The 27,356-nt window shown below is 36.3% G+C and overlaps 1 protein-coding gene across 1 annotated transcript in view; it reads left to right on the top strand.

The window, feature by feature from the left end:
- Positions 1-27,356, top strand: part of SLC2A13 (solute carrier family 2 member 13) — a 378,855-nt gene that overhangs the window by 66,482 nt on the left and 285,017 nt on the right. The window contains exons 2-3 of the mRNA XM_021092534.1: positions 2,821-2,980; positions 22,610-22,818. Of these exons, the coding sequence (XP_020948193.1) occupies positions 2,821-2,980; positions 22,610-22,818 (369 nt within the window). The remainder of the gene's footprint in view (positions 1-2,820; positions 2,981-22,609; positions 22,819-27,356) is intronic.

The following is a 27,356-nucleotide window of genomic DNA, read 5'->3' as shown; positions in this document are numbered from 1 at the left end:
TAATTGTAAATGAACTAAAAAGAATATGCAACCAACAGGTCAACATGTGCAGGAAATGTTTCCTCTTTCCAAGATAGCTGAAGGCTAATTTAGGGTACACTAAGCTATGAAATTGATTAGCAGTCAGATGGAAACTTTCAGTTGTTTAGGTGATGACATAATTGCTAAGACTATTCATACATTTTATGAAACTCCTAAAATCATTTGAATCCTCTCATCATCACTGTATATTGACAAGCACTACAGTGGTAAATGAAGCAGAGTATGTAGTTCTGAGAACTTAATGATCTGACTTGTATGCTAACTCAGTAAGTACTTGCCAGTAGTTATACAACAATCCAGTCAGTGTTCCAGAAGTAGATATATGTGTTATTTATATAAATCTTGTTGATCTGTTCATTTGCTTTGTTCAAAGATAGAACAAAGGAAATAAAAACATAGCAAAGAATATTTCAAGTAGATGATACTGGAGATGATTGTGACATCAAGAGGGAATTTACTTCATAGAATAAATACCAGAGAGTCCAAAACACTTGATAGAGGTGAATCTCTGTGACTCCCCACATAAAATGGGAAATAAAAGATGACTCTGTGACTTACAGTGCCCATAAACTAACACACATCAGTTCTTGAAAAGTATGACTATTGCAGCTTCTGAGTCTAGAGAGAAATGTCTCCCGTTGTTGGAAGTGGTAAATAACATCTTTTCAGCCCTTGCCAGAGAACACAGCAACAGTTTCTTAGTGCTGCCGTCTTCAATACAGGCTGTTTTTTGGGGCATCATAAAGATCACTTCATTAAAAACAATTCTACATGGATCTGTTATGCAACCCATTGATGTTCTGGCTTAATCTGGGGATCAGTTTATAGTATCTACAGATACAAAGAGATTAAATTGTTTTAGACGATCTGCTTAATTTTTTTTCACTATGCTTTTGGTTAGCAGTTATTACATATTAGATTTAGAGTAAATAATTAGACATACCTGGACATTGGAAGCACCACTGAGGAATGAGCTGGAAATAATAAGAAAATTATTCATTTTCCTTTAAGAAATAATTTAGGATTGGCTCAAAGTTGCGTATCATAGAACTGTAGTTTTTTTTTTTTTTGTCTTTTTGCTATTTCCTGGGCTGCTCCTGCAGCATATGGAGGTTCCCGGCTAGAGGTCTAATTGGAGCTGTAGCCACCAACCTATGCCAGAGCCACAGCAACGCAGGATCCGTGCTGCGTCTGCAACCTACACCACAGCTCATGGCAACACCGGATCGTTAACCCACTGAGCAAGGGCAGGGATGGAACCCGCAACCTCATGGTTCCTAGTCGGATTCGTTAACCACTGCGCCACGACGGGAACTCCAGAACTATAGTTTTAAAAATATGTGGTGAACTTCAGGATCACTTGGAGGATTTTTAAAAGACAGGCTCATCTTGCACCTCTTTGGTTTTCTACTTAATAGGTTGGGGAGGGTGAGTTCCCTTATGTTTATGGGTTTTTTTAAAGCCACACAAGAGATTCTAGTGATCAGTGAAGTTTGAGAATTGCTGCCATACACAAATGAACCTTTCTACAAAGCAGAAATGAACTCAGACATGGACAACAGACTTGTGGTTGTTAAGAGTTGGGGGGAGGGAGTGGAATGGACTGGGAGTTTTGGGTTAATAGACACAAACTATTACATCTAGAATTATAAATAACAAGGTCCTACTATATAGCATAGGGAACTATATCCAACCCAGGGATAGACCAGGATGGAAAATGATATATATGTAAAATAGGAGTTCCCGTCATGGTGCAGTGGTTAACGAATCCAACTAGGAACCATGAGGTTGCGGATTTGGTCCCTGGCCTTGCTCAGTGGGTTGGGGATCCAGCGTTGCCGTGAGCTGTGGTGTAGCTTGCAGATGCGGCTCGGATCCCACGTTGCTGTGGCTCTGATGTAGGCTGGTGGCTACAACTCCAATTAGACCCCTCGTCTGGGAACCTCCATATGCCGCGGGAGCAGCCCAAGAAATGGCAACAAGACAAAAAATAAATAAATAAATAAATAATAATAATGTTTATGTATGTATGACTATGTCACTTTGCTGTATAGCAGAAATTGGCATAGCATTGTAAATCAACTATAATTTATAAAAAAGTCTTAGGAGAGAATTGCTGCCATAGATTATTCTGTATTAATTTTCTATAGAAAAAAGTTTAAAATAGATATAACCAAATATACCTTATCCACAAAACCATCTATTTTATAGTTAATATCATCTGTTTTTGAAGACTAAATTCCCAAAGTACTGTCCATTGTAAGCTGTTTCTGAAATGTATATCTAGCCAATTGAATAAGGTAATTATGTGCATTTCTATTAGTAAATTAAGAATTTTGGCGTGTCTGCTGGAAATGATGACTTTGAATAGTTAATATTGTATTTGGGGATGATTTTTTTATTCTCATCATTGATTACATTTCCATGTGGACTAACAATATTTCAATAATTATCTTCTATCTAGAGAGCACTTTCCTATTTTTAGTCTTCAAAAAGTTATAAAGTATTCTTACATGCATTCTAAAGTTATCTGGGATCTCTAGAGGGACTTTCATTTGTAGATGTTCAGGTGAAAATATGAAAAATGATACTTAGAGATTGGTATCTCATGTCTTAATCTTCAGTAGTCACTAGTTATAAACAAAATCTTTAAATATGTGGTAAACGTTTGTTTAAAGTAGAAAACCAAGCCCGTGTGTGTGTGTGTCTTCATCTAAATATCTATAGCAGAAATCTTGAGTAAATATCTAACGTTTACTTTCTGTTGTTGCTTTCCAGGTATTGCTTCTATGACGGTGCCCGTGTATATCGCTGAGGTCTCACCCCCCAATTTAAGAGGTCGGTTAGTCACCATTAACACCCTCTTCATCACGGGAGGGCAGTTCTTTGCAAGTGTTGTTGATGGAGCCTTCAGTTATCTCCAAAAGGATGGATGGAGGTCTGTAAATAGTTCTTACATTTAATTTTCAAATAAGTTATGACTTTAGGGCACGGAAGAAAATTGAGAAATGATACGAAAAATATAACTGGATATTTTGAGTCATTGTAGCCAATTTATAAATGATGGTATTCAGCAAAATTGAAAGTGGACAAGAAGCTGATATTTATTTTAATGATAGGGAATCTACCATTAAGAATTGATATTTACAGGATTTTTTTAGCATTTCTTACACTGTGTGTAATATTTTGCAATATTGATCAAAAAAAGGAATGCAGTAGTCAATGTGGATGGAGTTTTTGAATTGTATCAGTGGTAAGTGTTTATGAACTGGGGATAAAATGAATGTCATTTTGGGATTTAGAGAGCTGCATTCTGATCTGAATGAAAGAAAACTCAGTTTTTAAAGGTACAGATTTAGCTATGTAAAAGGATGTTTTATGATATATGTAAATCTTAAAATAGAAATTATTTCTTGATCATTATTTGGCTTACTTTTTTAAGTTTTATTGAATTATAGTTGATTTACAAGGTTTTGATCATTTCTTTGTCCAAACAATGAAGTTATTTAGCCATACATATACGCATATCCATTTGGCTTACTTTGAATCAAAGAGATAAGAAAAATGCTTTTAAACCTGCTTTAAGTGTTTTCAAACTGAATATCGTAAAACAAACTAATCTTATGTTAAAGCTGAAAGATAGTATGGGCTCTGGATTTTGATATACTTCCTGGTATTTGAAACATCAGATTCCTGTAATCCTTCCAGCGCTTTACATTTTAATAAAATTTTCTTGTACTCTCTATAGACTCTGGAGACCAAATATTCAACAAGACAGACTCTAGTGCTTCTTTACCTGGTGCTTATTGAAGTTAATTCTAAACAGCTGAAGAAACAGGGTCTGCTTCTATGTGTATGTAGGGAGTTTTTTTTATATATAAGGAGCACAATAAATTGCATGGCTTAAGATGAGCCATTAAAGACTTGCACTGATAAAGTTTTGTTAAAAGTCATTTGAAACTCACTGAAGCCGGTTAAGGCCCACGTTTGTGTTTGTTCAGGACCATTAAAGAGAGGACAGATTTCTTTAAAGCAGCAGCTCTGTTTGCAGATGTTGCTAAATGACCTTCTACCTCGGAAGGAATGAATCTCTGCCAAAATGAGAAATTCCTGAAAAATTGAAGAAGCAAGAAACTTCATCTTTCTTTTCTACTCTGTAGAAGAACAGAAAGAGGGAGATGATAGCTTGTTATCAGCATAACCTGATATTTTGAGTTTTTCTTGGAAGCTCAATGGAAGTTAGTCTTTCAGCCCCACATAAGTTTTAAGAAGATCTAAATCATCTATTTACATTTTGTTAAAAATTGTTAAAAATTTTATTAACATAACTAATATATATCTACTTTCATTAAAATTTGTTTTTAATTGGAACCAAAGTACATTTTAAATATAACTATTTTTATTTAAGTATTTGTTTTTAAAAGCTAAGCAATATATTTAAACTAAAAAACAAAATTTACCCATTTCCCCTGCCCCCACCCACCACCTTTGGAAACCCTCAGTCTGTTCTCGGTATAGATGAGTTTAGTTTTTTGTTTCCTTTTTGGTTTGGTTTGGGGTTTTTTTTGTTTGTTTGTTTTGATTCTCATATAAAAAAGCCCATATGGTATTTGTCTTTATGTCTGACTTATTTCACTTAGCATAATGCCCTTGAGGTCCATCCATGTTGTTGCAAATGGCAAGATTTCATTCTTTTTCATAACTAAGTAATATTCCATTGTGTGATACTCCACATTCTCTTTATTAATTCACCCATCAACACTTGTACAAGCTTGTTTCCTAATCTTGACTATTTTAAATAATGCTTCAGTGAACATGGAGATCTTTTTTGAGTTAGTATTTTCATTTTCTTCAGATAAATACTTAGAAGTGGAATTGCTGAATCTTACGGTAGTTCTATTTTTAATCTTTTTAGGAACCTCCATACTGTTGTCACAGTGGCTGTATCAGTTTACATTCCCACTAAGGCACAAGTGTTCCCTCTTCTACACATCAATACTAACAGCTCTGATATCTTGTCGTTTTTGATAATATCCACTTCAGCAGGTGTGAGGTGGTCTCAATTTGCATTTTCTTGATTGTTAGTGATGTTGAGCATCTTTTCATGGACCTGTTGGCCATCTGTATGTGTTCTTTGGAAAAAATGTCTGTTCAGATCCTCTGTCCATTTTTAAATTAGATTGTTTGGTTTTTTGCTGTTGAATGTGTATGAATCTTTTATTTATTTTGGAAGTTAATCTCTTGTTAGATACACGATTTGCAATTTTTTTTTTCCCATTTAGTAGATTGCCATTTCATTCTATTGATGGTTTCCTTTGTTGTGCAGAAGCTGTTTAGGATAATGTAGTCCCACTTATTTTTGGTTTTGTTATTTTTGCTTTTGTACTCAAATTCAAAATTTATCTGCAAGACCTCTGTCAAGTAGCTTACTGTCTGTGTTTTCTTCTAAGAGTTTTATGGTTTCAGGTCTTATGTTCAAGTCTTTAATCCATTTTGAATAATTTTTATCTATGGTACAAGATTCATTCTTTTGCTTGTGGCTCTCCAGTTTTCCCAACATCATTTAAATATAGCTATTTAGATACCTTTTCTCACTACTGGTTAAGAAAGAAAGATTATACAGCAATAAAAATGGCATATGATTGTAGTGTCTACATGACGTAGATTAAAACCAATTTTGCATAAAATCTAATTGCTTTTTCCCTCATTCTGCTTCTAGGAGTTTATAATTTAAAATATGATAACTGATGATTTTTACAAATGATGAGCTTAAGACATTCAAAAGATGAAACCAACAGAAAAACTTAGATTTTGATGCCGTTGACAGGCTAATTTACCTTTTGTATCAGATGGTTCCAAGCTTCTGTTCTTTTATTATTCGGCTATTGTAGAAATAAATTGCTTATTGCTGAACTTTTGGAGATAAGTTTTTCTAGAAAAAACAATTGCCAGTAGAAGATTGAATGTTGATATTTACAACACTTAGCGTCATAATACATTCTGTACTGGGAGAGGTATTATTGGGCTTCATGAGGAAAGGGAAAATAAGGATTTGAAAAAATCATTAAAGATTAAGTTTTTAAAAATAACTTTTTGAGATATAATTCACATGCCATTCAGCTCACCCATTTAAAACATACAATTCAGTGGCTTTCAGTGTATTTGCAGAATTGTGCAGTCATCACCACAAGTTTGAACATTTTCATTACCCTGAAAAGAAAACTTACACCCCTTAGTTGTCATCCCCCAGCTTCCCAGCTCCTCCCAGCTCAAGGCAACCATTTACCTACTTTCTATGTCTGTACATTTGCCTGTTCTGAGTATCTCGTACATCAGTATTTGGTCCATTGTGACTGGCTTCTTTCACTCAGCATGTTTTTGAGGTTCATCATGTTATAGCATGTATCTGCAAATAATGTGGATATATCACATTTTGTTTAGCAGTTCATCTGTTGATGAATATTTGAGCTGTTCCTACTTTTTGGCTGTTACAAATAATGTTATGAACATGAGTGTGTAAGTTTCAGGGTAGACATATGTTTTCAGTTCTCTTGGTTTATACCCAGGAGTGGAATTACTAGGTCATAAGGTAACTGTGTTACCTTTTGAGGAACTGGGAGACTATTCTCCTCTACACTCTCTCTGTTTTTCCATATCCTAGTAAACATTTATTATTATCTTTCCTTTTGATTATAGTCCTCTCAGTGGGTATGAAGTGGCCACTTGTGGTTTTGATTTGTTTTTCCCTGATGACTAATAATTTTGAGAAAGATTTTATTTTTATCTAGCACATTATAGTGCTAATAAAGAAGGCAGAGTTAGTTTGGTAGCTAACAATAATGATTTGAAGTTTTATCACTCTTTTCCCTTTTCTGTGCCAATATTTTTAAATTGTGCTTATTGAACATAATGAGATTTACTCACTTCACCTCAAGCAAAGGAAAGTTTTCTTTTTTTAATTGCCTAGTTAAAGCCTGGCACACAGCGGGCTTTCAATAAACATGAAATAAAGTGAACTTAGCTACTACACAGATCAGTTTTATCTGGGCATGCCATTGCTAGAATGCTTCAGAAACTCCCCATTTGCTACAGGAAAAAAAAATCAGTCCCTTCATCATGGCTTGTAGTGCCTTTCATTATCCAATCTCTGCTGGCTTTTCTATACTTGTAATTCATTGTTACCTCCCTCACTCCTTTATACAACAATCATGCCTATAAACCTTATATACCAATAGCATCTTGCTTCTTCATCACTTTTTTTTTTCCTTCTGATCACTTTTCCTATAATGTTTTTTCTACCCTGTCCTGGTTTCCTGGTCCAGTTCTTGTTCCTCAGTTAAACCAGTACTTGTATATCATGTGAAACTGTCTTTGTCCTTTGGCCCTTCCATAGTACTTTGTACATGGCTTCACTATTATACTCACTATGTTATTTTGAATTCATTACTAATTTTCTTTTTGTCTTTTTAGGGCTGCACCTGCGGCATATGGAGGTTCCCAGGTAGGGGTGGAATCGGAGCTGTAGCCTCTGGCCTACACCACAGCCACAGCAACATGGAATCTGAGCCGTGTCTGTGACTTACATCACAGTTCATGGCAACACTGGATCCTTAACCTGCTGAGCAAGGCCAGGAATCAAACCTGCATCTTCATGGATATTAGTCAGATTCATTTCCACTGAGCCATGATGGGAACTCCAGTTCATTACTTATTTTGTCTCTTTCTTCTAATTCACTTTGGAGCTTGAAGTCATTGACCTTGTACTCCTTTTTAGGTCTAGGAAGGGGCCTGGAACACAGTAAATGCTCAATAAGTGTTTATTGAACTAAACTGAAGTTGACTTGGCTTCAGAAAAGAGACTCTTAACCAAAGTAAAAAGATATGGCTATAAACCAAAAATATCCATTCATTCATTTGTGCTAAGGACTAATTTCCATTATAGAGAGCTGAAAACTATTAATCATAAATGTTTCTTATTGAGCATAAATGCTAGAGAAAGAAAAACTGGTTTCTGATCCTATGAAAATTTTCATCCTTCAAAATAATATTCCTTTCTGGTGCCCAGAACCTTCTTTATGCTTCTCCCTTGGACAGAGCTGATTTTGAAATGAGTATTCCTCTATTTATAAATATATAAATCATGTGATTTATATTAATAAGAATGTTTTATCTATAGAGGCTAAATTCTTCACCCACTAGTTCTGAGATTTATTTTTTTTTTACTACACTTTTCTTATTCTACCTCACTATATTATATACAACTGTTTGCCAAGTTTCCAAGTGTGGTGGGTATTTTTTGCATGTTTCGTCTCATCTGATGTTCTTTTTTCTTTTCCTTTTTCACCTGAAGAAGGAAATTTGAGGTAATATAGGTGTTGGATGAGAAGTATTAGTGTTAGTAATATCTACAGTAGACATTTTTTGGAAGTATCTTCAGGCTCATTTGTGGACAGTGTGAGACTTGTGCTGAGTTTTGAAGAATCGGCAGGATTCATGTGGACCCAGGTGAAAATGGCAGCAGAACGTAGGTTCAATGAGGGCAGGATCAGGAGGCTTGAACTGAAGTGATGATGTACCTGGTAGATTGGAGCCAGGTGGTAGAGGTCTGTGAATTCTAGGCTAGAAGTTGTCAATTTTTATCTGCAGGCAGAGGGAAGCTACTACTTGTAAAGTGGGGCATACCACAATGTGAGTCAATGATTAACATAACAATGTGTCCAGAGTTTTTTGGAACTCTTGGCTCCTGGATAAGTTCAGGGAACCTGTCGAGGCCACTGCCAGAATATTGGTGTGAAGTACAGAGAGTAGTACTCTTAGAGACATGAGTTAGGACAGAAATCACTATCAGTCAAAACACTTTTTTGGCACCTACTTGATACTACTGTTGTCCTTGGGATTACAGATAGAAAGCTAAGAAATATACCTGACCTGAAGCAATCAAGCACCTCACAGACAATGAAGGAGAGGCTTTTCACCAGCGTGTTAAGTAAATGATAGTGTTATAGGAGCTCTCACGGGGAATAAATAGCTTAGCTTCACAACAGAGTGATATTTGAACTGAGTCTTTTATGAATAAAAATGTTCCAGGCAGAGTGAGAGACAGGGAAACGCTAGGGGAAACAGTTTTCTAAGTCCCTGTGGTATGAAAAAGCCAGTCATGCTTGGGCACTGGTCAGAGGTTTAGAGTGGATTGGAGGATGGGCATGATTGCTGTTTGGGAGTTTGAGGGGGAAGCGGAAGGCTGGTCTTCAACAAGAATGAATAAAACTTTAAATCCATTGCACAGTACATGAATTTGAGTTGTTTATTGACAGTCTCAGAAAATAATTTTTTTTTTGGTCTTTTGTCTTTTTAGGTCTGTAGCATATGGAGGTTCCCAGGCTAGGGGTTTAATCAGAGCTGTCGCCAACCTGTGCTAGAGCCACAGCAACACCAGGTCCAAGCTGCACCTGCAACCTACACCACAGCTCACAGCAATGCCAGATCCTCAACCCACTAAGCAAGGCTAGGGATTGAACCCGCAACCTCATTGTTCCTAGTTGGATTCGTTTCCACTGCGCTACCATGGGAACTCCCAGAAAATAATTTTTTTTAAATCAACATTACTTTAGGTTGAAAAAATTTATGAGCCTCCCTCCTCCATCATACTTTACAATTTAAAAACCATGCCAATAAGATCCTTTAAGAGTCATGTTTAAAAGAGGATGATATTTCTAAACAAATTTGTGCTGGGGAAAGTATTCTTATAATTTATGATATTAGCCATTTTAAGGAAGATGGATTTGGTTAATAGTCTCATTATAAGTAAATATCTTAATACTGAAGATATTTGTAATTTTATTATTGACATAAGTGTACACAAGATACATGACTGTTTATCATAAAAGTATCATGGTATAGTGGAAAGAACAGATCTGAGACATGCTTTAACAGCACATGAGTTAATTTATGTAAGCTCTAATATTTTCATTTAGCTAATACTTCAGTCATCACACAGTGTTATTGTGTCAAATGACTGTGAACATACGTACAAACTCTTAAATGTTCCTAGGCATTGCTTGCTGTTATCTCCAGAAAAATCTTAGGTTGAGTCTCCATTCTGCATAAAGCTGGCAATAAACATCACCCCCACATTTAACTCTGTGAATTTTCTAGGTGAAAAGTTAATAGAGTTTACTGAAGAGGTTGATTTGCATAAAACTAACCTCCCCTGACAACAGCCATTATAAGCCACAGACAGAATTAAAAAAAAAAAAAAAAAAAAAGTGAAAACACTGGAGAGCTCCAGCACAGGTAGGTTGAAACTGAAGGAAATTGGATCCTGGAAGAGAACAGTTCCTATTGAGATCTACACCAAAGGCTTTTTCCTCTGAGGACAGTCCTCAATCCATGGTGCTGGACAGCCAGAATTTAAGCAGAAAACTACAGCTGCATTGCTTGGGGTATCAGGGGCTAGAGTTTGGGAAGACCAGCGCAGCTGAAATTTGAGTAGGGAAATCCAGGAAAAGAATAACCCATAGAGGAGGAAGCTCCCAAATCTGAATATTCATTTGCTGCAAATGTTCTACAGATCCCTGACCTGTGATATTGCAGAGGAAATTCCATGGAACATGCAGAAAGTAATAGTTAGAAGATGATAAAAACAGAGAGATTCTGTTTCTTGCCCTTAGGAAGAGTGACATATTTGGAATTTGAAAGCTGCCAAGTGAGAGGGAGAAACAGCTCGAGATTTCCTTTGAATCCTAGAAGCACCATGCCTTAGGTGTAAAGACTGTTGCATGATGAAGGAATTTGCCCTAAGACCACGCCAAAACTGAAACATTTACACTAACCAAGTGTAAAACGAAGTTTCCACAGATACAAGGTGCATGATAAAAGTCAGTTTCCTTCAGAAAGGAGAACAAAATCTAGAGTCTCCAGAGTTTATCCTTTCACAATACTCAAAACACATTAAAGATTATTAGACATGTGAATAAACAGAAAATGTGACCTCTCATTGAAAGAAAAACTGATTAGTATAGACAAACTCCAAGATTATGCAGATGTTGTAATTATCAGAAAAAGACTTTAAAAATAACTCTTGGAAATAAATTCAAGGACTTAAAAGTAAAGATAGTTGTATTGAGTAACCAGATGGAGCATCTCAGCAGAAAAATGTAAACTATATAAAAAAAGAAACAAATGGAAATGCTTTTACTGAAAGTACAGCATGTGAAATCAGAAAGTAAAATCTAAAAAATTCACTAGATGGGCTTAACAGCAAATTGGGGATGACAAAAGACAAAGCCTGGAAACTTGAAGACAGACTCATGGATATCAAATCTGAAAAGAATCATAAGGTTGAAAAAGATAGCCTCAGTGACCTTTTATTCAGTAGGGTACAATAGGCTTATATACATCCAGTTCATATCAAGTAGTCTAATATTCATGTATTTGACGTTCAAGAAGGAGAGAGAGAATGGAGCAAAAATGTGCAAAGAAATCATGGCTGTACATTTCCCGAATTTGGTGAAAACATTAACTTACTGAATCAGGAAGCACAGAGAATCCCAAGTAACATAAAGATGAGAGCACCCAGGGAAATCATAATCAAACAGCAGCAAATGAGAGATTCAGAGAAAATTAGGATTCAAGGAAAGAAGAAACCTTACATGAAGGGGAACAGCAGTCAAATGATGGCCAGCTTTACACTAGAAACAGTGGAGGGTAGGTGACAACACGGCATCATCTTTAAAGTACCGAAAGAAAAGTATGTCAGTCTAGTAGGAATGTCCTTCAAAAATATACATAAAATAAAAACATTTTCATATAATCTAAAATTAGGACAACTTGTCACCATTAGACCTCCTGCATTGTAAGAAACGCTAAAGGAAATTTTCAGACTGAAGGGAAATGGCACTAGATGGAAGGAAGAGACTGGCTGTCATAAGAGGCCAAATATAAAGGACTTGATTTTTTTTTTCTCTCAATGTTTTTGAAAGACATATGACTGTTTACATTTAAATGTATTGTGTGATTTATAATATATGTAAGTTATAAAATATATTTGACAATAGCAAAAAAATGGAGGCAGTAAATGGAATTATACATGTTTTTGAAGAGTTATAGTATTACGTCTAGGGAGACGGAAAAGTTCAGATTCATGTTTTATTCCTAGAACAACCACTAGATGAGATTACAAAAAGATACAGCTAGGTTACCTGTGGCTTTGTGGGTTAAAGATCCAGCATTGTCACTGTAGCAGGTCACTGCTGTGGCACAGGTTCAATCCCTGGCCTGGGAACTTCCATATGCTGCAAGCATAGCCAAAATTTAAAAAAAAAAAAAAAAAAAAAAAAACTATATAGCTAAGAAGCCATTATAAGAATTAAAATGAAAGACTTAAAATATTTGGATAATGTGAACAAAGGCAAGAAAGGATGAACACAGAAATAAATAGCAGATGGGACAAATGGAAAGCAGATAGCAAAATGGTAGACTTAAAATCCAGTTTGAGCAACAGTTGGATTAAATGTAAAACATCACTGTACAAAAAGATGACACAAATTTATATTGTCTAAAGGAGATACACTTTAAAATGCCTCTGATAGGTTAAAACGGAAAGAATGGGAAAAGGTAGACTGTGCAAATAGTAAATATAGAAAGCTTGTGCGGATATATTAATAATCACACAAAGTAGACTTTACACACATGCTGTTACCAGAGATGAAGGGGGACATTTCATAATGATAAATGAGTTCGTCAGGAATAAGAACGATAAAGAATGTATATTCAAATTGCACAGCCAAAAAATTAGCAGATCTTGTTTGTACAATATTGTGAATGCTGCAGATCTGTACACTTAAAATGATTAAAATTGGAAGTTTTATTTTGTATATTTAGTACAATTAAAAGTTACAGAACTAAAGGAAGAAATAGACAATTTCAGGCTCATATTTAGAGAATTTTTAACTTTTCTAGCAACTGATAGGACAACTAGATTAAAAGTAAGTTTATCGAAAAATTGGAAAGTATTAATTGCCTAGCCGTAATTGACATTTGTGGATGGCTACTCCCAACAGCTGTGGCGCACACATTCTTTTTGAATTTCACATCAGACATTCTCTAAAATTGAGCATATCCTGAGTCATAAAATGAATGTTAATCAATTTAAAAAATGAATCTTACAGAATATGTCCTCTGATCATAGCAGAATTAAAGTAGACATCAATAAGATAGGCCAGAAAAGCTTTAAATATTTGAAAATTAAAGCAGCATGTTCTAAATAACTTATGGATATAAGGAGATATAAGTCAGAAAAGCATTTCTTGAACTCAATAAAGGACATCTACAAAAAAAAATCAATTTTATACTCAGTGGAGAAAACCTGAATGCTTTCCCTTCTGATGGAATTCAAGACAAAGATGTTTACCATCGCCACTTTCAAATTCATTGAAATCGAAGTCCCCATTGTGGCTCAGTGGTAATGAACCTGACTGGCATCCATGAGGACAAGGGTTCGATCCCTGGCTTGCTCTGTGGGTTAAAGTATCAGGTGTTGCTTGTGAGCTGTGGTGTAGGTCTCTGGGGCGGCTCTGATCCCATGTTGTTATGGCTGTGGTGTAGACCAGTGGCTGTAGCTCCAATTCCACCCCTAGCTTGGGAACTTCCGTATGCCGTGGGTATGGCCCTAAAAATACAAAAAAAAAAAAAAAAATTCCGTGAAATGGACAAATTGATTTTAAAAATTTTATAGAACAGTAAAGGATCTGAATTGCCAAAGCCATCTTGAAGAATACGTGGGGATTCACTATCTGATTTCAAGACTTTCTATAAAGGTAAAATAATTAAAGACAGGCTGCTAAGGACTGATAAATAGATCAGTGAAATAAAAAGAATGGATGTATCTCAACATGATTGAAAGAAGCTGGACACAAAAGAGTATGGTATCTGTGGTTCCCTATGAAGTTCATCAACATGCAAAATAAGCAATGGGGACAGAAATTCCATCAGTGATTGTCTTTGGCAATGGGGATTGACTGGAAAAGGAGTTGGGTATGAGGGTACTTTCTGGGATGATGGCAATGTTCTGTTTCTTGACTGGGATGGTTGTTACAAGGGTATATATATGTGTGTGTGTGTGTGTATCTCAAAACTCATAGAATGGTCACCTTGAATCCCTTCATTTTATTGTATGCAAATTTTACCTAACACAAGTTAACCTAAACCTTAGATTGGCTCCTCCACTGTATTCCTTCTCTGCATTGATTAGTGGTGATTTGTGCTGTAGGCCACAAAGAAAGTCTTGGTCAGTGATAATTTGAATGTTATTTCTGCCATCACACCCTTTTTTAGTATTCTCTGTTGAAATAACTTTTCTCCTTACTCTTACACTGTGGCTAAATACCAATGACAGCAGTTACACAACCCTATTTTTTTCCATGATACTGGGTATAAGCTCCATGAAGCAAGGGAATATCTCTAAATCATTACTGCGTCTTCATAATACCAAACCTAAAGCTTTGCATATAGAACATATTCAGAGTTTTTAAAAAAGAAGATACAGAGTTCCCATTGTGGCTCAGCGGAAGTGAATCTGACTAGTATCCATGAGGTTGCAGGTTCGATCCCTGGCCTCGCTCAGTGGGTTGGAGATCTGATGTTGCTGTGGGATGTGGTGTAGGTCGCAGATGCAGCTCGGATCTGGCGTTTCTGTGGCTGTGCTGTAGGCCAGCAGCTACAGCTCCAATTTGACCCCTAGCATGGGAACCTCCATATACTGCAGGTGTTGTCGTAAAAAGACAAAAAAAAAAAAAAAAAAAAAAAAAAAGATGTGTATAGGATGGTTGTGTGTGAATTATTTTCAGCACTAGTACTGTGGATTTTGTACAAGTCTTAATGCATTTTACCATATTGTTTAAAACTAATATCTGCGTAAATACCACATTCATTTATTTAAATAACATCTAAGTTTATTCTATCAAAGCAAGTATATTTTGCTGCTTCTACTATAACCGCAACACTAAATAACCTTACCCAAGCCATTTGCCTTACGTAGATATCAGATTTCTTTGAGAGGTTTTTCCCTAATAATGTAGAAAGAGTTAATATTTTCTTTGGTTTACATCTATAATTACATCTCTGGCTATGATTTTTTGAAACAGTTTACATCATTCTTGGTAACACAGAAATGGCTCATTTGCTGGTGATGTATCACATCTTTTTTTTTTTTTTTTTCCCCGCATCACCTATTTACTTGAAATATCAACTCGACAGGCTGATTTTTTTTTTTTTTTTAGGTGCTCCTAGCTAAGTGTCTCATGTTTATTCTCTAGCTGCCATCAGATTTTCAAGTGTATCAGTCATTGGTGTTGATATGGTCCTTGTGGCAGAGGAAAATTAACGTCTTAGCCTGAGGTCTCAATTAGATAGTGTTTTCTTGTTTCAGTTTCTTATCTGTTGAAATGGAGTGATGAGTGATGAACAAAAATTTAGACATGTATCATCAGTAAGTTGTAATTATAGAAGATAGTTAAATTCAGTGTTGTCTTCTTGAATTTAAAACTTTTCATTCATTAGGAACATGGGCAAATCATAATTTATGTTTGGTGACTGAGTTTTATTATTGACATAAAAGGTCACTTTTTTGTAATCCAAGAATAGAGATCGCAGAGTAAATGAGTTACTTATATGATTATTACTTAAAGTATATGAGAATTATATTAAAAAATAACCTGAAAATCCGTAGGAATGTTGAACAGTGAAGTTGGGTAGCCCTAGATGTAGGATGGGAGAAATTGTTCTTGGAGGTGGTTTGAAGGGGTGGCCTTTTTAAGGGGAAACTCTCACTACCCTAAATAGGTATCATTGGAAAGTTGCAGCTTGGGGAGATGTTTTTGGATTTACACAGTACTACACTCTCTCTAGTTAAGTTTGTTCATGATGCCCAATGACTGGCTTAAGAGTTTGGTGCTTAACTCACATTCTGGAGATATTTGCTGGGTAAACAGCTGAATAACATCTCAGCAAGATAACAAGAAGTTCACCCTTAGCTTTCTAAGCAAACAGTAATCTTCATAAAGCAACATCTTCAAAGAATTTACTGATTCTACAGCTAACTCTATTTTAAATGAAATGTTTCAAGAAAAAAAGATTTAGAATTTACTTCATAGTTATATATGAAAGGTGCCTGTTTGCAGCAACTGGTTTTAAAGACTAAAGCACAGCATAAGCAAATAGTTTATTTGTGCTGTTAGAATGGCTAACAGCACAGTATTTCTAAAGCAAATACGTATAAACAGAATGCAGGACAGAAGACAGGATGGAACTAAGACTGTTGGAATTACAAATACAGTTTTGTCATTTTATTTTCTTCAGTTTATTATAAGACATTACTAGGTATTATGAGAGAGTATTGTTAAAAACCCTCCTGTACTCAGGACAGTTTCAGAGGTTGTTACGGAGCTCATCTTAATGTTTCCAAAAATACTAGGAATCTCTGTGACTAGAAAAATATAAGGTGTGGGGATTTGGTTTTAAAATGTATACCTTTTTTTTTTTTTTTGGCCACAGCCGAGGCATGTGGAAGTTCCCGGATGAGGGATAGACCCCGGGCCACAGCTGCAACCCAAGCTGATACATTGACAACACTGAGCTTAACCTATTTTAAGAGAACTCCTTAAAAGGTATACTTTTAACAGTGTGAGGTCTGGAGACAGGTAAGGAAGTAATTATTGAACTGTACCTTAATGCTCTCATAGCTTATTAGGAGGCTAATTGGCTAAATGACTGCAGTGCCCCAGAATCTTTACTGGGTTTATCAGAGTGAAAAGCATTCTTCCCTTTAGTAGAATTCAGCACCTCAAGAGCTATAAAAATAATTGCATACAATTTGTCTTAAATATAACATTTTGTAATACTGTTCTCTTAGCTGTGATAGTTGTTCTGCTGTAGCTTGACTTACAGTAAAAACCTTATATCACATAGCTCTTCCTTTGTAAGTCATTGGTAACCTCTTCCCATCATTTAGGAATTTAAGGAGGAAAAAGAATAGAGGGGAGGGGAGAAATGGACTGTGATGTTCCTTGCTCCAGTGCAGTCCTTTTGGGGAGGCCTTTGGGCAGCAGACATTGGAAATGTAGAGAAAAGCAACTTCAGATCTATCACCTCCGTCATATAAAACATTTTAAAATAATCAAATCTCAAGTCAGAACTTTTTGCTCCCCATCATCTTTTAAATGACCTATTGTCCTGTTATCTAAGGTTTTCCTGTGTGAAAAGTTTACCTCCATCTGTTAAAGAAAAATGAAATTAAAATTCACACACAGTGTTCAACGTCAGCAGTACAAATTTACTCTTACAAATAAGATATTTTCTTAATAGTTAACTGTTGTCATAGTAACACACTAGTGTCTAAGAGTAATAAGATAGTCCATTTGCCACTAGTGGGTCCAGGTTAAATCCATTTTGCGGTTTCCCAGCTGGGTAGGTGCTTCAGTGTGAGGTGCTGCTGTGCTTGCCAAGAAGGAGGGCTAAGGCCCAGAAGCCCTTTTCCATTACTGCTGCAGGGCTTTACTTCATCCCATAGAGACGTGTGAACAACAGACTTCTAAAGGGATCCTTCAAAGTCCTTAAACATGAGATGAGGGTAAATTAATGCCCCTCTTTATGAGTTCTGCAGAAGGATTATCAAGTAATCATTAAGCATTTATTACAGCATGACTTACAGTAAACCTTTTTTATAGGGAGCCTGAGTGTTCATCCTTGTTGTACCACATGCTAATTCTCTGTCTTCTTTGTGCCTCTTTTCTATGTGTAAAATGGTAGTAATAGTGGTACCTACCTCGTAGGGTTGTTGTAGAGATAAATTAGTTAAGGTATCTTTAATTAGTTAATTAGTTAACTGATTGGCATATACTAACTAGTGCTATGTATTACCTATTACTTCTGCTGTAATCCAAGCTGAGTTTGTATGTTCACCCCTGTGGAACTACTAGAGATAAGTATTTATCTCTTGACTATGTTATCAGATAACCATGTTATCATCCTGTTCCGAGGGGGGCAATTATGAACTGCAGAATTCTGACTTAAACGGCAATGTCTTTGAGGTCACTGTCTTTACTTTCATAGGTGAGAGCAGTATGATTCCTTTAAAAGAAGAATGATTGTAAACGTCCAGTTCAGTGAAGGGCTTGTTTGGTTTTGGGTGAGGTGCCAGGCCATCTCCTGGCAGCAGCTGCGGTAGGTCTTCTCAGACATAGTGCGGAGGGCCGGCACCCAGGAATGCAGGATGTTTGGTTTACAGAGTTTCCCTTCCTAACACTGGGAAGGCTTAAAGTGAGGTGAAGAAGCCAGGCTTGTATCTTTTGTCGATAGCTGGCCCCAAAGCACAGTGGGAAAGTATTGCTTCCTATTTGAGGGCACCTCCTTAGTTTTCTGGTAGGCAGGTGCTGCTGCTACCTAGTCGTAGGAAAAAATACAATAGCTCATTTGTTAACTTCAGTTTAGAAAGTTTTAAAAGGTATCCTTCTGTGAGTGACCATGGTGCTAAAGAATATGCTGAAGCGTTTTGGAATTCATGAAGCCTTGGCACCGTGGCTTGAGTCAGTCTCCTTTCCCCTACTGTCAGCATGGCATGCTGAACTGCTTCTGGAGGTAAGCGGCTTTTGCCTCAAGGTGTGGACCTTTGGTGCTTGTTAGAAGTTCACTTTCACCCTCTGGGTTTTTTAAATATTTAGATCAGCGGTTCTCAGCCTTAATGGCATATTAGTATTACCTGGGGAGCTTTTAAGACAATAAAATTCCCTGGGCTCGAAGCCCAGAGCAATTAGTCAGAATCCCTGTGGTTGGAGTTGCCCTCGTGGCTCAGCAGAAACAAATCTGACTGGTATCCATGAGGACTCGGGTTCGGTCCCTGGCCTGTCTCAGTGGTTTGGGGCTCTAGTGTTGTCGTGAAGGTCACAGATGTGGCTTGGATCCCAAGTTGCTGTGGCGTAGGCTGATAGCTATAGCTTTGATTCAACCCCTAGCCTGGGAACTTCCATATGGCATGGGTACAGCCCTAAAAAAAAAAAAAAAAAAAAAAAAAATCCTGGGGTGGGTAGGACCTGGACACTGGTATGTCATAAAGGCCTCCCTGGTGATTATAATGTATAGCCAGGGTTTAGAACCCGTGATGTGACTTACAATAATGAGATTTCCCATATCAATAGGGGGTTGCTTGCTTGTTTGGGGGCTGCCTGCCCAGCTTCAGTGTGCCCTTGTCATTCATCTGGTTCCCGGTTTCACTGGCTTTAGAGGATTCATGGTGATGCTGTAGTAGTGCCTTAACTAAGCCTATAGAGTTCTTCCTCTTTTAGCCTCATGTTAAAATTTTCATCAGTGTCACAGCAAAGCAAACTCTTAGTTATTCTTATTCTCAGTTTGTATATCATTAGAGGAATACTTTTTCCTCAAGAAAGAAATTGGTTACTTCTGTGTACTGAAAGTCTGGGTGGATTATATAGCTAGAATAGAAAAGTTGCATTGAAATGTTTGAGAGGGGAGAGGGTCAGGGAGGTGAAAACTTTTTTTGCTGTGCTTGTTCTTTGTGCTTAGTTTCCAGTAGAATGATTTCACTTAATTCTTCCAATAGCCCAGTGACATAGACACTGTCACCTGTGCATTAAAATGTTAAGTAGCTTGACCAAGGTTTCGTGATTAATATGTGCAGAGCTGAAGTGAGACAGATCTGCTCCTACCCTCTCTGTATCATAAACTAGTTACTTGAGATTTTATGTATTTGATCTTTAAAAAGCCATGGAATTGTACTCCTATCAAATATTTTTATCATGAAAGGTAATTCAAGTATAGTAAAATAAGCTTTTTTGTTTTACTTTTAGAAATGTTAGGAAGTAAATGTGTAAAACATATTTTATCTTGACTAGTCTCTAAAAACAGGCTTTAATAGCCTTAGAGTTTGGCAGCAGTGTATGAATTCCTTTTTCCTATCCTAGTGTTAGAGCTCTGAGTTGTACATGTCCAATCTAGAGTCTTGGGCCATAACAGATTTCAGAAGGCTGAAGAGCTAAAGTATTCTGTCTTCTACAGCTCGCTTCAAAAACATGCCAGTTATCTGTGTTTGCATTTTTTTTAATTTTTGTGTTTCCCTTCTTTTCTTCATTATTTTAATTAAGAGTTTTTTGTTCTGCAATTAAATGATGAGTAGTAAGGTGCAGAGTATTGTGTTAGTATCTTTGGGACTAAAAATGATTCGGTTTCTATAGTCATGTCAGTGTTTCTCTGAAGTGTTCAGTGCAGCCCTTTAATCTTAGTTTCTCACTAAGGGGGCCTGGAGAACAGAAAGAAAGATCAAGAAAGTCACAGAGAAATGAAACAAAGGCTTTCATTTTTAATACTTTTATTTATTTCTTAATCTAATATATCTGGTGTCTACCTTTTCAATGATATTCTTTAGCTAATTGGCAATGTAGGATAACCTTTTAAAATTTTAAAGAGAGAACACAACTGAATAGAAGTTTTATTCTTTACAGCATTAAGACATATGTTTAAGTAACAGATTTGGTTATACAAGTTAACAACTTTAGAGGAAGAGGCCATAAATATGCATTTGTGTAAGCTGATCCCTTTAGTTTTCATTAGATGAGTCTCCTTCTGTAGAAGAAAAGATCTAGTAATAACTAAAGTAACAAATAGTTTCATTGGAAGGAATTACTATGCAAGTAAATTTGCAGAGCTAAATGATCCGGAAGAGTTACTGGGTAAATAAGCGTGTGAAACTATTGTTTTCTGTTTAGTTTATCTAGAAAGTTTAGATATGTAGCTGCTTTTGTATCATTTCATAAAACATTTACTAAATAAATGCCTATTGGGCAAGATACTTTGTAAGGTGCCCTGCTGAATACAAAGTTAAATATGCAATTGAGTGAAATAGGTAAATAATTTACTATAGTAGAAGGTGTAATGACATAAATTGAGGTGAAAACTGTTCTATAGTTAAGCAGAGGAAGGAGTGTTTACATATTGGTGTAATTATCACAATTTGTGGGTTAAAGTATAAAACACGTTGAATAAGATTTCTTTTCATATTGTAGGCCAAATGATTCATTTAGTCAACTCATTCATAAACTGGTTGTTTACTTTCTAAATCTTAGTTAATTTTTTGTTTCTAAATGTATTTGTAGCTACTGTTTGACGTAGGAGGTTTTCTTAACACCTATGTAGCAATTGTATTTTATTTTTCCACTCTTTCTGGAATTAAAACGAAATTGCTTGGAAAATTATAAGACTTAATTATAAGATGTGCATGGAGTCTTTAGGACTGTTTTCCTTTCGGTTTAGCATAGCTTCAAAGAATAGCTCTGAAAAGTGTTTTGAGCAAGGTAAATTCTCACTGATTTATGAATACCAGAGGTGTAGGCTGTTAGGTGATCAGAACTGGCCTTCTGAGCCGTACCATCAAAAATCTACCATGGGACATAGGCTGGGAACTTGGATCAATAGAAAACATCAAGGTGTCCCAGATTGATAGGAGTCCCCACTTAAAAGCGACCTTGTAGTTTACCTGATCTTATTCTTCAGTTTAAAAAGACTGCGGCCTAGAGATGGTAGGAGATTAGTCTGGTGGTCAGAATAATTTGGTGAGATCTTGGATATTAATGTACCCATATTGCTATTTTGTTATTTCTCTGATAGATGTAAAATGCTGTGCTTATTTGATGTTTATTTAGTGTTTCGCCAGTCATTAAGAATAGATATTTGAAGATGACAAATAACTTAAAACATGAGCAGATTTTTTATTTTTCCGGTCATTTTAATAATTTGCATCTGACTTCATCTTTTTTCTGTCATCGGCTGTTATGTGCTTTCCTAACTACCCCCTCCCTCTTATTGGTTAAGTAGTTTTTTTTTCCTAAAAAAAAAAAAAATGATGCTTGATGGCAAAATGAAATCATAACTAATCACTTACAGGGAAGAAATAATTGTAAATAAATATATCTCAGCATTTATTTTAAAGAAAAAATATTTTTTAAGCAGATATCAGAATTTTATTTTGGACCTTTTTTTTTTTTTTTTTTTGGCCATGCCCGTGGCATATGGAAGTTCCTGGGCCCAAGGATTTAATCCAGGCCACAGCAGTGATAATGCAGAATCCTTAACCTCTAGGCCACCAGGGGGCTTGTATTTTTTACTGTAAATTACAGAATTATATTGGTGTCAGAGAGGTATGGTGATTATGGTGTTTTGCATGATGTGTTTGGTTCAGAATACATATACATAGTGACCATGGCTTTTGTCCATTTTTTCATTGTAATTTGTGGGAGAAATAAGAATCAGATTTTTCTCATTTTTTCAGTTCTTTCTGTGGCATAAAAACAATCTATTTTTTTGTGTGTGTGACACACACAGGTACATGTATAATAAAAAGAAAGTTATTCTGATTAATTTAGCATTAGATGTTATTCCTAACGTGGTGAACACAAAACTTTATTCACCACATACATGATATGCTGATAAGATCACATTTACAATAATATATAAGTGCTGATAAGACCACGCTTTACAATAATAAATTGATTTCTTATTTCAGGTACATGTTGGGACTTGCAGCAATTCCAGCAGTTATACAGTTTTTTGGCTTTCTCTTTTTACCTGAAAGCCCTCGATGGCTTATTCAGAAAGGACAGACTCAAAAGGCTCGTAGAATTTTATCTCAGATGCGTGGTAACCAGACCATTGATGAAGAATATGATAGCATCAAAAACAACATTGAAGAAGAGGAAAAAGAGGTTGGCTCAGGTATGTGGATTTCATACTTAATGTGAATTCTGAAGTGGTTTAGAAGTTATATTCTTTTAGTATTATTTAATATGCTAAATGAGGAAGTGGTTTTATATGTTATCTAATCCAAAACAAATATATGTTAATTTTAAAAGCAATATAATAATGTTATAAAAGAATGAAAACACCCCATAATGCCACTATCCTCAAATAATTACTATTATTATTTTGTAAACTCTTTCATTCTAAGTTGAATATACTTGAGATAGTTGTTATTTTGTGTGTGTGGGCATTTTTTGATTATGTGTATATTTTGCATATAAATATCTCATATGCAAAGATAAATAGGCATTATTGACCTTCCATATTAAAGAAAAAGTCAGTGTGAACTATCGTCAAAATAAATCGCTTTAGTAAAATTAGACTTTGTTTACATGTTACATTGATTTCCATAGTAATTTTTATAAACATTAAGAATACCTATACCTTCATATACTAGTTATGGAATAATTTTGTATTTCTCTGTTTTCATTAAAATGTTTATCTAATCAAAATTTTGGAGTTCCCGTCACGGCTCAGTGGTTAACAAATCCAACTGAGACCCATGAGGTTGCAGTTCCATCCCTGGCCTCTCTCAGTGGGTTAGGGATCCCGTGTTGCTGTGAGCTGTGGTGTAGGTTGCAGACGCGGCTTGGATCCCGCATTGCTGTTGCTGTGGCTGTGGTGTAGGCCAGCGGCTACAGCTCCAATTAAGACCCTAGCCTGGGAACCTCCATGTGCCTTGAGTGTGGCCCTAGAAAAGACAAAAATTAAAATAAAAATAAATAAATAAAATTTCACCATTCTGGAAAAAACAAAAAGGGAAGTTTCTGGTTAATTTATGTTTACAAATTTATTTTCAGAGAATAAATCATAGAGGGATTTAAAAATTCTCACACATGATTTATAATCTTGACAGTCTGATTTCAGTAAGCAGTTTGCCAGATGCAAATGATGGGAAAAGGTAGACATTTTGTAATTGCCTCCTGCATTCACATTCCCAAAAATTGTTTCATTTTCTCTCAACCTTCCTTTTGCCTGTATAGTAATTGGTTGTTCAGTGGAGATCCTGATGTATATTGGTCAGATTATTTTTCATACCTGAGAAAATGCCAAACACACACATCCTTTCATTGCTACATGTTACATACAAGTTTGGGAGATCTGTTTACTCACCTCTCCTAGCGTTCTTGTAGAGCTGAAGAAATAATAGAACAAACCCTCTGAGGAAACTGGTCACTGTGGTAGCCACATGTAGCTTGACTCTGTGTGTGTGCAGCACAGTAGTGTGATCTTATTACCTTCTTGCTCAGGCCAGAGCCCCTACCTGTGAGCCGCCTCTAGGTGAAGGTCATTTTTAACAAAAATTTCTGAGCATATAACATGTACCTGGCATTGTCAGCATTTCTAGTACTCTGAGCATTAATGCAAGGTTTTTTTTTGTTTTTTTTTGTCTTTTGTCTTTTTTTAGGGCTGCACCTGCGGCATATGGAGGTTCCCAGGCTAGGGGTCTAATTGGAGCTGCAGCCACTGGCCTACACCACAGCCACAGCAATGCGGGATCACAGCTGCATCTGCGACCTACACCACAGCTCACGCCAACGCTGGATCCTTAACCCACTGAGCAAGGCCAGGGATCTAACCGGCAACCTCATGGTTCCTAGTCAGATTCGTTAACCACTGAGCCATGACTGGAACTCCTAGTGCAAGTATTAAAGAGAATTTTGCTTTAACAAAATAATTCACTTTTACTGAGTTGAAGATTGTGTTAATTTTTAAAATACAACTTAAAATATCTATTTAAGTTACAAGTAACTTCTTTTATGCTCCTGTCTAAAAATTCCTCTTAGCAGTTGCTCGAATGAAATGTAAGGTTGTTTTTGTAGTAATCAGTATACTGTGCTAATTAATAATGTACGAGTGGAAATCTTTTCAGAGTATTAGGTTATATGAAGTATTATTAGAATACAAGTTTTTATTAATTTATGTAAAGGATAGGACAGCAAAAAAGCCTTCTTGTTGAGGAGTTGGGGTACCACTGACTTAAAACATAGAACACATTGCTTCACTTTGACTGCTTAAAAATTTCTCTGACTGGTCTAGCCATGCAGTGAGTGACGATATGCCCTGTTTATCGACTCTTTGGAATGTATAACGAAAAGGGTTTTTAGAAACTTGAGGTACATAGGATTGCAGTTATCTGCATCTGCTTTAGTTTTTATCAGAAGGCTTTAGGAGCTCAGTAGGACACGGTTTATTGGGTGTAGTTAAAATATTTTAGCTAATTACCTATTTCCTCATATTGCTTTATAGGCACATTTGGCACAGATCTTAAGCAATACTCTAATGTTAGCCACTGAATCCTAATATGCCTTATGTTTGTATAAATATTTGAGATTTTGTAACTAATAGGATTAATAATTTATCCATTTCTGGATTTGTGTTATTTGAGTCCTGTTATCTTGCTTAATTTAAAAACTAATCTCGTGTTCTTTTATAAAGGTAAAGAATTAATAGCATTCTGGCATGAATGCACCCAGACAGTTTGCCAGTGTTACATGGCACCAGTAATTTGAGGCTTCATTTTTTGTGATTGAGAAATCTGACGACAGTAAAACATGTTCTGCACAGTGTGAATTTTATTTCAGCATTTTCATGTCCAGGAGCAAGACTATGTCAATTCAGTTGGAAAATAGAGAGCTGTGCTAGGACTTGTGTTAACAAACCAGAAGGCCCCGGCCTTCAGTCACTTTACATTTGAAAAGATAGGCTAGATGGAAAAATACACATGAAGAAAGAGCTAACTTTGTAATAATAAAAATGTGCTGGCCCAGAGAAGACAAGTCAGCCATTGTGTTGGAGAGTTAGAGCGACCAGCGTTAATTGGTCCATGGATTCTGATATGGTAAATTTTGAGCCGTGACTTCAAGCCCAGGAACTCTGAGCAGAGGAGGGCAGCTGCCTGGAGGGAAGAACCTTAACCTAGGCCACAAAATACTCAGATATTTCAGGAGGTTAAAGAGAAGTTGTTTAGGAGTTCCCTTATGGTGCAGCAGATTAAGGATCCATTGTAGCCCATGCAACAGCTCGGGTTACTGCTGTGGGGCAGGTTCGATCCCTGGCCCGGGAACTTCTACATGCTGAGGGGGCAGCCAGAAAGAAAGAACAAAGAAAGAAGTTGTTTAATAAGACCTCTTTTTTTTTTTAGGCAGAGTTGTTTTATCTTCACACATGCGTAGCGTAGTTACTTGCTACCTATGAGCTTGCCAAATAGGTCTGACTCAGTAAACTACATCCTTCGTTTGGAGTTTCCAGTGAATTTGTGACTTGTGACTCTTATGGTACTTGTGTATGTGACCCTTCTCTTTTTGCAGGATTTTTTTTCTTGGCCACTTGAGTTTAAATTTGGCCAAAGAGAAAAGTAGGCATGGCTGCTGGATTATGTATTAATTTTTTTGATGTATTAACTTTCAGTGCACGTGGGATTTATTTCTGGTTTCAAAACACATTTTATGACTTCACAGAGTAAATATGGTGGCTGCTCTGGCCAGGTCCGCAGCAGAGGTGAGGCTTGCAGGCTCTGCTGTGAAACAGGATTGGGTTAAAATGGGATTTCATCTCTTCTGCGCACGGCATGAAAGTTGACCTCCTTAGCATGTGATTTCTCCACTATAGTTGAGGGAAACGGGCAGTTCATGGGAAAAGAAACAACAGTTTTCACATGTGTTCTACACTGTTTATATAGCCTGTAGGACTAATAAAGTGAGAACAGAAGAAATAACAGATTGGTGGGGAGAGCTCCTGGAATTGGGAGACAGGTAAATGAAAAACTAGTCTTGGCTCTACCCCAAACTGTAAGCCTGAAAGGATTTGAAGGAGTCACTGAGCCTCAGTTTCCTGTCAGGTTTATAAGAAAAGAGAGCTAGATTATAAAAGCTCCACATTCTGATTTTTTGGTTGTAAAAATCTGTGAGAGATGCTTGTTTTAAAATTTCTAAATACCATATGAGTCTTTCATTCAAAAATATTTATTGAGCGATACTTAATAGAGATGGGAGGATGTGGCAGCAAACAAACAGATGAGGTTCTGGCCCGTTGGGAAGAGGCACACAAATGATGAAAGAGAAGATGATTGCCAGTTAACTACAAATTGTGGTAGTTGCTTTGAAGGAAGCAAATGGTAATAACATTTATAGAGGGACTGAAGAGGGGCTACTTTCAGTGGGATGGTTAGGAAATGCTTTTCTGAAAAGGTGAATTTGAAGGTATACAGAACTGAAGGAAGAGTGTTCCAGGCAGAGGGAACAGCAAATGCAAAATTATATATACCATTAGCTGGACCAGATTAATTTCCTTAGAAGGTTTTGATTTTACATATATACATATATATATATATATATATACACACACACGCACACATACATGCACATGTATACATACATATATATAATCTAATATATATATGCACACACATATGTAGTATACATATGTCAGAGTTTAAAGACATGCAGTGATAA

Source organism: Sus scrofa, chromosome 5 (assembly GCF_000003025.6).
Source record: "Sus scrofa isolate TJ Tabasco breed Duroc chromosome 5, Sscrofa11.1, whole genome shotgun sequence".
Classification (NCBI taxonomy): domain Eukaryota; kingdom Metazoa; phylum Chordata; class Mammalia; order Artiodactyla; family Suidae; genus Sus; species Sus scrofa.
Note: the sequence above shows the minus strand (reverse complement) of the source record. Positions and strands in the feature narration are given on the sequence as shown.